The 13,406-nt window shown below is 42.8% G+C and overlaps 1 protein-coding gene across 1 annotated transcript in view; it reads left to right on the top strand.

Moving 5' to 3' along the window:
- Positions 1-13,406, top strand: part of cftr (CF transmembrane conductance regulator) — a gene marked incomplete at both ends in the record, with an annotated part of 75,037 nt that overhangs the window by 37,510 nt on the left and 24,121 nt on the right. The window contains 6 exons of the mRNA XM_080504918.1: positions 207-370; positions 2,094-2,219; positions 5,599-5,845; positions 5,988-6,080; positions 9,687-9,863; positions 10,289-10,480. Of these exons, the coding sequence (XP_080361044.1) occupies positions 207-370; positions 2,094-2,219; positions 5,599-5,845; positions 5,988-6,080; positions 9,687-9,863; positions 10,289-10,480 (999 nt within the window). The remainder of the gene's footprint in view (positions 1-206; positions 371-2,093; positions 2,220-5,598; positions 5,846-5,987; positions 6,081-9,686; positions 9,864-10,288; positions 10,481-13,406) is intronic.

Below are 13,406 nucleotides of genomic sequence, written 5' to 3' on the forward strand. Positions count from 1 at the left end.
GATGGATTATCTGGCCAAAGGAGAAGTGCTCACTCACACACATTTAGACACATTTGTGAACAATGTTTGAGAGAAATAGGGCTTTTGCGTGTATAGAAAATGTTTTACATCTTTGGGTTCAGCTCATGAAAAATGGGAGAAAAAACAAAAGTATTGCATTTCTATTTTTGTTCAGTATAAATCATTCTCATTGTGTGTATTTACAGAGTCTGGGTCTGGCCCACTTTGTGTGGATCACCCCCCTTCAGTGTATACTCTGTGTGGGTCTAATCTGGGAGCTGATCGATGTGAATGGCTTCTGCGCCCTGGCAGCTCTGACTCTGCTGGGCATCATCCAGGCCTGGCTCTCTCAGAAGATGGGACCTCACAGGTCAGGACACATGTACACACAGGCTAACCTATGGCTGCAAGGTTTGGATTGATAGACTGAGTTAAGGTGCTGCATACAGCACAGTGTGATCTAAGAGTAATGCCACCTCCAAAAACTTTTCACTTAGTTTGACACAGCTGGTTTTCTGCCAGTAGTGTCATATGTCATTTGGAATGAAAATATGTTGGTGGGTGTTTTACTATGAGAAGCAGAAAGATATTTCTGCTTCACTGACCTTCACTGACCTTGACAGAAAGATATTTCTGCTTCTTCATGAAAAAATCTATAGCAGGCCATCACATTTTCCTGTGTTCCCTTTTCTGATGTCAATATTTAAAACCTTTACTGCAGTATTAATGATGCTATAAACACCCAAGTCACTGTTTTATAGAGAAAACCAATAAAATAGATACAATAAGCCAGTGGTGGCCTAGAAGTTCGAGAGGTTGATTTGAGATTGGACGTTCGCAGGTTTGATCCCCACTGTGGACAGATCCCTGAGCATGACCCTTGACCCCCATCAACTCCCTGCACCATAATGTGGCTGCACCCGAGAAATAGGATTGTCCTGCAGGGGTTAGCTCCTCCCAGTGGCAGCACAAATGATTGCAATAAAGGGCTTGATATTGGGCTTTTTCACAACCTTGGTGATGACATCATCATTGGATTCAGGTCAGTTTGGACGAGTTTGGACATCCCTGCTATAGTGGGAGTTGGGATTCCTAGCCCAGTCAATCTATACACCCAGATATTTGCAATCGTCCATAATGTCCACACTGTCCACACTGTCCCCCTGGATGGAGACAGGGGACACAGACCTGGTCCTCCTCAGGGCCTCCACCAGCTCCTGGGTATATGTCACATTGACCTGCAGATGGTTCAAGTGACAGAGTTGTCCACAGTCGTCCTGTAGTCATCACCCCGGCTGATTCATCCAACTACTGCTTCCTGACACACAATCCTGCAGGTGCATGTGCTGCGGCCTGCCAGTCAGGTCGTCAACAATCAACAATATGAAAGGAGCGTCCATCCATTGATGATAGCTTCTCACCCAGCAGGGCAGGCCTGATGATGTTGAAGGCACTGGAGAAGTCTAGAAACATGACTCTCACAGTGCTGGCTGGTCTGTCAAGGTCAGTGAAGATGTGGTTGAGTAGAAAGATGGTGGCCTCTTATCTGGAGTTGCGGCTGGTAGGCAAACTGGAGGGGGTCCAGGTGAGGCTTGACGAGGCTCCAGAGCTGCTCCAGGATGAGCCTGTCTAGGGTCTTCATCATGTGAGACATCAGCACCGTCATGTCTGTCGTCCTTTGATGCAATCCACGTGGTGTCTTTGACACAATCAATGCAGGACGTCTTCCACACACTGGAGATTCAGGCCCATGTTAGACAAACTCCACAGAACTGGGGGAAGCAGGACTTCGGGACCCTTGAACTCACCATCAGGACCTGCTGTGTTTGAACAGCAGAATCTCCTCAGCTGTGTTCTAACATCTCCTGGTGTGTCAGCCTGAGCCTCTAAACAGATAATGACCAGATCCAATTTATACTGACTTAAAAATTATGGAGGGGGTGAATACTGCATATAATCATTGTACCTGTACATAATCATGATAGTGAGGAGCAGTTGTGACATTGTGTATACACTTGTGTTTTATTTCCACCTGTATCTGCTGTATGCTGATGACTCTCCTGTCTCTTGGTCAAACTGTTTAATGTGAGCAGGGTGAAGCGAGGGGGGATGATCAACCGGCGCCTGGCTCTCACCTCAGAGGTCGTGGAGAACATTCACTCCGTGAAGGCATATGGCTGGGAGGAGGTGATGGAGACCATCATCAAAAACATCAGGCAGTACGACACCAAAGCACACCACAGTCAGTCACATGCACTTTTTCACAGAGTATTGATTGGGACAGATTTCCAGTTGAGGACATTTTCACCCAGTTAATTAAAGTCATTACAATGTAGTGACGACAACCCATATTCTCCATAAAGTTAGGACACTGTTCTAAAAATAAACCGAATGCATCCATCCATCCATTACTCTCAATTGTCCTGCTCCCTTTGAGCAAGGGTCCTCGGATAGAAGCTAGAGAAGTTTGCTTTAGCAGGACAGAGAGGAGAAGAGTCTGCTCTCGCCTGTCAGGGATCGAGGACAACCCAGAAGCAGACTCAAACAACAAATTGGCATTTACAGGTGTTATTGAACAGTCGGAGAGGTAATCCAAGTCCAGGCAGGTGACAGTACATGGTTGAATCCAAAACACGAAGAGCACAAGGAACGGGCTGGGATCAGGAAGTACAAACAACACTGACGATCAAGCACAGAGACATGAAGGAGTGCGGTTTAAATACATGAGGAGACTGAAGTCACAGGGGAGACAAATCAAGCAGATTGCACAGCACACACAGAGGAGGAGGACACAGGAAGGGCAAGTGACAGACGCAGACAAAATTACTGTTACCGTCTGCTTGCTCTTAGTTTGGCTGGTCAGTTGGAAAGCTTTGCTCGTACTGAACGTGGTGCTTTTGAGAAGAATACAGTGAACAAGGCTGACATATTATTTCCCTGTTTGCCACCACTGGATGTTTACATGAATCACCAGGTTCACACAGATCATTAAAAAATAAAGTCTTACAGACCACTGACACACACACACACACACACACACACACACACACACACACACACACACACACACACACACACACACACACACACACACACACACACACACATATAGCTGAACACAGAAATTAGACTATATGAATGTTTATTGTATATGGCTGTTCATAAGGATAGATATTATAAATGTTACAAATTAAGCTTTATATACTGTATATAGTATATAGTTTTTTATATATAAATCATTGAATCTCAATTCTGAGGCTGTTCAGTAAATAGTTTTCAAATAAACTATAAATAAAACCACTTCTGATCAATCCATATCAGTTTCAAACTTAAAATAATCTACCGATTGAAGCCCAGTTACAATTGAACCGCACCCACTTTTGGTTTAGCCCCCCCCCCCCCCCCCCACTCTGTTTAAATGGTTGAACAGATACAGATAGTGGTGTGTTATGTCTGATATCCATTTCACCTCCTCGCAGCTTGCCACAATACTTTGAAATGTATCAGCGTCATCTGGCATAACAGATGGAGCAGCTTTCCATGTCATTGAACAAAGAAGAAAACCACTCTCCCACTTTGCTAGAAATGTCCTCTGTTCTGCTTCATACTTTCACTTGGTCATGCGTTTCTTCCCTGCCATATTCTGTTCTGCGATATCGCAACTGCAGGTCAAATCCAGTCGTCTCGCCTGCCCTGCAGCGCTCCCGTCTCTCACTGCCGCCTGTTACATTTCTTAATAAAGGTTACACACACTCATAACAGAAAGGAAAGGAACTGCGACTCTCTCTCCCTCTTCCTCTCCCTCACTTCAGGTTATTTCCCTTCAATGGAGGGAAAATTTGATTTGGGCTGAAAGTTTTATCTAAAAGATTAAACTGAGAGACATGGTGACAAAACCCTTGTTAGCATCCCGAGCTGCGGCTTGGTGAAGAAATAATCACAGCGACAAGCTAATGCTAATGTTGGGACATTTTTCACATTGCTGTCAGGAGGATGGAGCCGGTGTAAGGTCAATGCTCATTCTCCAACAAGAAAGTAAAAAGTGTAATACTGACAGATTCAGCTAATGCTAAAGCTAAAAATTCATTTGGTCATCATTTTATATTTTAGTACAGGAGTTTCATGATTATTATCATTACAAACCCAGAAACACAAAACAAATGTACACACACACACACACACACACACACACACACACACACACACACACACACACACACACACACACACACACACACACACACACACACACACTCACACACACACACACTCACACACACACACACAATTACAAACAAAGGACAAAAAATCATCTACATAGATGGAATAATTTACCACTGTCATTAATTGGGCATATTCTTGGTTCTTGTTTTCTTATTTCAGAATTTATTTGGAACAGTAAATCTCTGTGAATCCACAAGGAATTTATACAAAACTTAGGCCATCAGGTGGCCTTTCCTTACCTAACTTCCAATTTTATTACTGGGCAGCAAATATACCAAATATCCTCTATTGGGTTGGTGACTCAACTTCTAAGACCCCTTCGTGGGACCATATTGAGTCAGCTGGCTGTGGGAAAACCTCCTTACCAGCATTGTTAAGCTCAGCACTTCCATTAGAATTATATCAGTATAAAGGCAAGCCCTTGCTCTATGATTGTCTTCGCATGTGGGTTCAATGTAGAAAGACGTTTGGCTTACATACCAGGTCAATTAAAGCCCCCCTGGACTCAAATCACATGTTCCCACCATCTTCAGTTGATTCTGCTTTTATAATCTGGAGCAACAAAGGATTACCTACATTTAAGGACCTTTTATGTCGACGAAATTTTTGCATCATTTGCACAGTTAAATGAATTATATAGTATTATTCGGACGCATTTCATTTCAATTTGTAACTTGAAATGAAATCAAGATCTGTCATTGACCATAACATAGATCAATGACAGATAATAAACCCTAACCTTTGCCTCTTTGTTGGCACGGCGCCATGTCCTTTTAAGGTGGAAATGGGAAACTTGCTCCACTCAGGACCAATGGATAACTGATGTAATGGGATTTGTGCATATAGAAAAAATAAGGTGTACATTAATTGGCTCAATTTCAAAATTTGATGAAACATGGCAGCCATTTCTGAAATACATATAAAACTATGAAATGTGTAGCATTCCAACATAATAGATTAATTGTCAGAGTATCCGTGACTTTTATTTTCTTTGTCTGTTGCTGCCGCTCTCAAATGCATATTGATTGGTATTTTCAGCTGCTGTTGTTGTTTTGTTTTTGTTTTGTTTGTTTGATTGTTTGCTGACTTCTTTTTATTTCTATCTTACTGTGATTGTTGCGGTTTTTGCTTTTGAAAAGAAAAAACTGCAGCCAATAATATATGTTGAATATTATCTGTAACTTGCTCTTGAAAATCATAAATAAAAGGATAAAAAAAAACCCAAACAAATACAAACATAAAAGCAAAATAACATGTACAAATATAAAATACATAACCACACACACAAACATGCAACAGAGTTTACAAGCAGAAGAATCTCCGATAACCTCAATGATGCTTCACTGTTTCTCCCATGATGCTCTCTGTTCTCAGAGAGGAGATGACGCTGACGAGGAAGATCGGCTCTCTGCGCTACTACTACAGTGCCGCCTACTTCTTCTCTGCCATCCTGGTCATTGTGTCGGCCGTCGTGCCGCACGCGCTCAGCAAAGGCATCATCCTGCGTCGGATTTTCACAACCGCCTCCTACTGCATGGTGCTGCGGATGACACTCACCCGCCAGCTGCCCGGCTCCATCCAGATGTGGTACGACACGCTGGCACTGGTCAAAAAGATCGAGGTAGGCTGAGAGGTGAAGCTGAGGCATGAAGGGCCACAAGACGTAGAGACGATTGATGGTTTCGCTGCAGTCCTTCATCAGCTCACAACAAAACCTTCATGCCGTCGTAGTTTGTGACGTGCAGCCTGTGTTTGCTCCTCAGGAGTTCTTGATGAAAGAAGAATACAAAGTTCTGGAGTACAACCTGACCACCACGGAGCTGGAACTGCTCAACGTGTCTGCTTCCTGGGACGAGGTTGGTTTTCACATGTTGCACCCGAATGCAACACTTCACTTGTCCCTGGTGTTAATGAGAGAGGTGTTGGAGCCGCTCCAGGTAGTTGCACATGAACAGATTTGGCTTTTCCTCGACATTTTCGAATGAAAATACAAAACTTTTGTTGCACTTTTGTAGATTCGTTTACATGACAATGGTGCTCAGAGCCACTGAAAACAACCTTTTGAGGCTGTGTTTACACAACAATGAAAACAAGTGTAACCCAAAAAGTTTCTGTGTGTTTGGTGTGTGACAGCGGTGCTCAGAGTCACTGCAACCGCCACTTACTGCTTATTACATCATTACCTGTGTCTGCCGCTGTCGTGTAAATGCAACACGTTTCCTTAACAGATAGGGGTTGTTGTCACTTGGAGTGTTGTTGTGTAAACGGGGCCTGAAACACGAGCTCCGTCTCCGTGGAGACGGAAGAAATGCTGCTACAGTTCGTGCGCACGAGTCCCAGTAAATAGTTGCTCTGCACGTGTGGGTCGATGGATAAAAACAACAATGGCGGCCTGCTGAGTGGCGTCACTCCCAGTCCATCTTCTGCCGGGACTTGGTGGTTGTGTTCTCCGCTTTCACACCAGGACAGTCCGGGGACTCGTCTCGAGTGGTGAGGTGAAAATGTTCAGTCCTTCATTTGGTTGGTTTGCTTTCACACTGCATGTTTGACAGCGAACGAACCACAATTACAACAGCTGCTCTTTTTGGGGTGAAAGAAACCCGAAAGAAACTCTGACCAGAGAGGAAGCAAAGCTCATTAAAGTCAAAAACACAAAGATACACGGAACCTCTTGACACTAGGAACCCTTGAGAGGCCGGAGCCAGACGACCTCAGGAACCGCCAGGCTCTTAGGTCAGATAAATAAGAGTGCCCAAGACCATTAAGACATTTAAAAACTAAAGCAGACAACTGTGAAATAGAGTTACCAGACCACATATCAATGAACGCCATCCTCTCTACTTCTCTAGAATTATGTGTGAAAATCATGATGACTTCAGGGACAAGAAAGATGCTGGAAACGGGACAATAAAGCCAGTGATTAGTTCAGTGTACGTCAGGGCTACAGTCATTCACTACAATCACTGAGAGTGGGTGGTTTAATCTTATTGGAACTCCATCCTGCAGGTGTGATTCACTGATCACTGGACACCGTGAGAAAAGCAGCATCCAGCAGCCGTGCTTTTGTCCTTCACTCTGCATAATTAATTACCAAACTGTGCTGGGAACTGTGAATCCCGCTTTCAGATCACTGGTTCGCCCCTGGTCTGCTCCTCTTCCTGGAATGTGCCACTCACTGAAGAATGAGGGGAGCTGACGGTGTGGGCGTCACCTCATTAGAATGAGAATCGTGCCGGTGTCTGCTAAACAAACCGCCACATTCGAGACACGGTGACCCACAAACCGTCAACAAGGTAATTGATCAAGAGGAGTTTCTTGCAGGGCGAGACGTGTCACCCATGAATCTGTGCCGAGGAAGAGGAGTTGGGCCTTTGTGGGATTCCGGGTGGACTTCTCCTTTTGGTGGACCTTCTCTTGTTTCCCACGGCAGTGTGACGTCAGGTCACCGTGTCATACTGACTCAGACCTGAAGCAAAAACCATCAGTCTTCCATCCAATGCAGACACGCGCACGCATGAATCAATCAGTGAGAAGCAACGGCCTTTACAGCCGCCATTCATGTACTGGAACGTTTTAGACTTTTGTGACTTTATTTCTGTTTAATTAGTGACAATTCTACATAATAATCTCAGAATCCATTCACACAACAACATTTCATTTGAAAACGTCTAATTTTCCCATTTCCCTTTCAGAAAAGTTTTGTATTTGTACTGCAACGGTTTGAAAACAATGTCTGTTCACACAGAATCGACAGAAATGCCCAAAATTAGGTAATTAGCATGTTGGAACTGTTGGTTGTTTCTGTAATGAAAACACACACAGAGAACAATACGGTATAAACTTTAACAATGTTAGTACACTGATGTTCTAGTGGACAGAGGTTTATTGTTATTATAGTGAATGTCAAAATAAAATGACCAAGCCCAAACACCTGTACTATGACTCACGATCAACAGATCCAGGATCAGTTTCCTGGTTAACTGATCCAGACACTTTGGATCCTGGTCACCGTTACGACCAAGCAGGTTATCGACCTACCTTTGCACGTTCACATGAAAAGGGCGGAGTTTAGAACGTCTGACCAATCACACACTGAGAAACTCTGCAGAGCAGTTTACAGATTACTGAAGGAGCAGTTAATCTCTGAGATTATGAAGAATTCCAACACATCCAGCAGCTAAAAGCAACACTGCTGCTGCAGCCAAAGCCAGAACAATCCTGACTTGTTAATGCTGACTTGTTAATGCTGACTTTATGAGATCATGAGGTGTTTGAAAACCAACACCAGAAGCACATCTAAAGTTCTATGTTTTCACTTGAAAGCAAGTAGTAACTGGAGCTTTAGTCCTTTGGTAACTGGTCAACCTTCACGAGGTCAATGAGAGATTAGAAATCAAAAATCGCCTTACATGATGGTGTTTATAGTGAATCCCAGTGGTTTAGTATTTAACACCTCGGAGGTCTTTCTATGTTTGCAGTTTGCCGTTTGTTCATGCTCATCTATTCAGGTGAACCTGCCTTCACACACTGTTCGCTCCATGCTTGTTGACTCTTTCAGCTGCCTTCCCTGTGTTGGCGAGCAGAACTAACAGTTGTTACCAAATGCGTGACTAAAATTAGAAAAACAGAAGAAAGAGTGATTGAGAATATCCAGATTTTTAAAAGGGGCTTATTGGCTGGATTTGAGCTGAAACCAGGAGCTGATTGTGTGTAGAACTATTTTAAATGATCTTCATCAGCTAAATCTCAAGAAATTCAAGAAGTAGCTTCTCAAACCCATGTATCAAACTGATTTCTGCTTAATGAATAATCTATGTGGTAACATCTAGAGTTTGGAGAGAATTTGGAGATTAACATAACATAACTTTATTATTGTCCTTGTTCTTCTTGTGGCTCCTGGACAGTCACAGTAAACTTTGCAAAACTGGCCGAAATCACACAGATTCAACTTAATTCAATTCAGTTCAAATGTATTTTAAATGTATATATACAGAGTCAAATGCAGCAGTCATTCCAAGGCCTTTTTACAGACAAAAAACAACAATTCCACCTGAGCAAGCAGAGGAGATGGTCGAAAGGGGGGACTCCCTTTTAACAGGAAGAAACCTGCAGAACCAGACTCAGAGGAGGATATTTATTGTCTGTCAAGCATATAAAACACAAAAACTGAAGGACTTTTCTGTTTGTTAGATTATTTCTATGTGGAATGTTATTTCTGGTTAATACTCTTTAAATGGTGGGTACATAAGGAACATCCATTTGTGGGATGAGTCCAGTTTATGAAATGCTCTGGTGTCGTGTTGGAGCCTCTGGGATCTTCAGAAGTATGTGGTTGGTATCTGCTCCTAGATGTTTAATTGACTTTGATCAGGTCACACTTCTGCTCCTCAGCCCACAGTTTTCTTTACTTCACTACTACACAGACTGTATGGAGTGTCTCTGACCTTGGACTCTCCCCGTAGGGAATCGGAGAGCTCTTTGAGAAGATCAAACAGGAGAACAAAGCCAGCGGGCACCTGAACGGAGACGCGGGACTCTTCTTCACAAACCTCTATGTCACTCCCGTCCTGAAAAACATCAGCCTGAGCCTGGAGAAGGGCCAGATGCTCGCGGTGGCTGGATCCACAGGGTCTGGGAAGGTGGGTCTGAAGGAAGAACCCCACCCACATGAAGCGTTTACGGGACTGTGCAGTGGTTAGCTCTGTCACATCAAGGTGTGGGTTTCCTTCCATCAAACCAAACGATAAATAAGATGTGATGACACTGACACATTTTACAGAACCCATCAAGATGCCACCTCAGTGCATCTTTTTAACATTTTTGACTGTGAATAGTCGATATGTCCAGGTGTAACCACCTTTCATCCAGTGTACAGTCGGGACAGAGGTACTGGAGGACGGATGGAGAGTTTTAAAACTGTTTGTACCTACTGTCAGATGTTGGGTTAAAGTATTCTTACAACACAGAAACTCAACAGGCTGACTTATTGGATGTCAGGACGAGAAGTTGGTGTTCAGTGACAAATGCAGCAGAGTAAAGTGCGTTTGGTGTGTTTTGCCTCCAGAGCTCCCTGCTCATGATGATCCTGGGAGAGCTGGTGCCATCAGAGGGTAAAATCAGACACAGTGGGCGTATTTCCTTCTCACCGCAGACTTCGTGGATCATGCCGGGGACGATTCGCGATAACATCGTCTTCGGCCTGACCTACGACGAATACCGCTACAACTCCATCATCAAAGCCTGCCAGCTGGAAGAGGTACGTCCTGAGTCTGCATGTCGTTCTGCACACGCTGTGATCTGTACGCTGGCGGATATTCAGGGTTTCAGTGTGACGAGGTCTGGACAATACAACATTTTTCTCTTTTTTTATTATATTATATCTTGTTTTTTCCACTTGAAAATTCATACCAGAGGCTGGATCCTACTTTCTTGTGCGCCGCTGCCCCCAGTGGACAAATTAGAATTGTTGTTTTTTTTAATTGCAGCTTTTTGCAGCAGGTTTTCTTTTTGAAATTCCAACAATTCTCAAAATCATCCCAATGGCCAGACTGAACCCTCTGGCGGCTCTGTTTTGGTCCAAGACAACATTGGAAACCCTGGACAATATAATTTAGACACATATGTTTTTATCACCATTGGCTTTAGCAGGATACTGAAATAGATATCTTACATGAGAAAGATACAAATAACTACAAGAAATGTTTCTTAACCATGTACCAAACCATATGCTGTAGAAAAACTAATTTTCTGACAACCCTACCAACATAGTGATGTACTAGTAGACCTGTATATATCAAATGACTACAAGTACCCTTATGGATCAATTGCAGTGTTTATCGGCAAAAACGTACAATTGTACTTTATGATGTTCAAGAAGATTTGATGCAATTTATTTCTTTATTGTCATACTGTCAGGAGTTTTTTTCTATTTCTGTTTTGGACAATTTGTGTGTGGTGTAGGCAAACAACTTTATTTATTCAGCACTTTAGATGAGCTACATTGGACCAAAGTGTTTTACAATAGTATAAATAAGGTGTAGAAATGCATATTTGTTAGTGATGTGTACATTCTTCGTTCATATTTTGCACACAGCCTTGCTCTCATCTACAGCGTTTAAACTGAAACTTTCCTCTGTTTCATCCTCACACCCGTGAGCTGCAAATGTTAGCTTAGCTTCTCTCCAGCTTAAAGGAACTTTTTTATGGTCTCAGAGGTTAATGCATTAAGTCCAAGCCCTAATGTTATTCACATTTTAAACTATAGTCAAATCATTTTTATTTATATAGCACTTTAAAACAGCTGTGGCTGAAGCCAAAGTGCTTTACATAAAAGACTAATTAAAAATAGAAGAATAAAAACAAGCAAAATACAGTAAAAACTATAGGACTGACAACAATAAAACCAGTCTCAAACATGGTTAAAAGCCAAAGAATAAAAATGGGTCTTAAGATGAGTTTTAAAAGTGGGCAGTGAGGGGGATTGTGTGACAGCAGTGGAGCTCATTCCCCAACAGAACCACTGTCCATTCTAAAACCTAGGTTTAAAACCACTATCCATTCTAAAACCTAGGTTTAAACCACTGTCCATTCTAAAACCTAGGTTTAAAACCACTGTCCATTCTAAAACCTAGGTTTAAAACCACTGTCCATTCTAAAACCTAGGTTTAAAACAACTGTCCATTCTAAAACCTAGGTTTAAACCACTGTCCATTCTAAAACCTAGGTTTAAAACCACTGTCCATTCTAAAACCTAGGTTTAAAACCACTGTCCATTCTAAAACCTAGGTTTAAACCACTGGCTTCATGAGGAACCAGGGGACGCAGGTCGAAGAGACGGGGTTCACTGGGCCCGAACACCATCACTTCAGTCTTGATTTCATTAAAACTTAGAAAGTTAAAAGCCCTCCAGGCTTCAATGTGGTCAAGCCATGACAGAAGAGGTGACAGTGAGGAGGCATCTTTCTTTTTCGTCCGCATAGCAGTGAAAAGAGACAGTTCGCCGTACCTCTCTCTATAGGCCTCAGTTCTATAGGGCTCTGTTGGTAGAGCGGTCGTCTCCCAATCAGAAACCTGTAGGTTTGATTCTCCTTTCCACCTGTCTACATGCTGAAGTGTCCTTGGGCAAGACACTGAATGTGATGAACCATGTGAAGCTCTTTGTGGCTGCTCACGCACCTGTATCAGTGAAGTCCATTTACCGTTTGTCCAAACATGTTTAGCGCAGCTCAGAGGACTTGTCTGCCCTCTGACATGAGGGTTTAGATGTCAACTTTGAAAGTTGGAAACGGATTGACTCTTTGCTTTATTCAAACCAAAACTGCCATTTCCTCAGTTGGAATGTTTGATGGTTGTTGAATACTCACATAAGGCACATGATCATTTGTGAAAGATGGTATGTTTTAGGGAAACGTGTGTATTGTGTGAGTTGAATAACTATTGAAAGTTTCTAGATCTCTGAATATGTTGCTTCATTTAAACTGCGGCGACAACTTGAGGCAGGGTCCATTTGAAAGCCGCAGATCTCAGAGTGAAACAAGACTGTGCTGCTGGGCTGCTTGTTTGGAGCCATCGAGACGTTTCAGGTTTCTCCTGATCTGTGTTTATGACGATAATACCCCCCACCCCCCACCCCCCCCAACACACACACACACACACACACACACACACACACACACACACACACACACACACACACACACACACACACACACACACACACACACTCATAAGCCCTGCTGCTGAGTGACGGCCTCTGGGCAGCATAATGTCTCCTCTGATGCCATGGAAATGTCCTGTATTGTCACTGGGATGCAATATGAGCCTCGGAGCTCTCCGGTGATGGACACGCTCACCCCACTGAGCTCTGGGAGGACAAACATGGAAGGGTGAAACAATTTAAGTCTGAGTTTCTTACCGTCGAAACTTTCAGAACATATGTGATTTTATACACAAGAAGGTAGAGTGTTTACACAACAAATTTCTTTTTTTTTTTTATTGGTATTTTCCTGGTTCACAAAATGATCCACATAATATTTAGCCATTGGCATTCATCTGTACATTACAGTTAAATCTCCAAAAAACATTAAAACCTGTATAAATAGCACACCGATGAATAATTGGGCCTTGCACCATCTTATTTTACACACTAATTAAAATCTTATTGCTAAATAACTACACTCCTT

This window comes from Blennius ocellaris (genome assembly GCF_963422515.1).
Source record: "Blennius ocellaris genome assembly, chromosome: 11".
NCBI classification, from domain to species: domain Eukaryota; kingdom Metazoa; phylum Chordata; class Actinopteri; order Blenniiformes; family Blenniidae; genus Blennius; species Blennius ocellaris.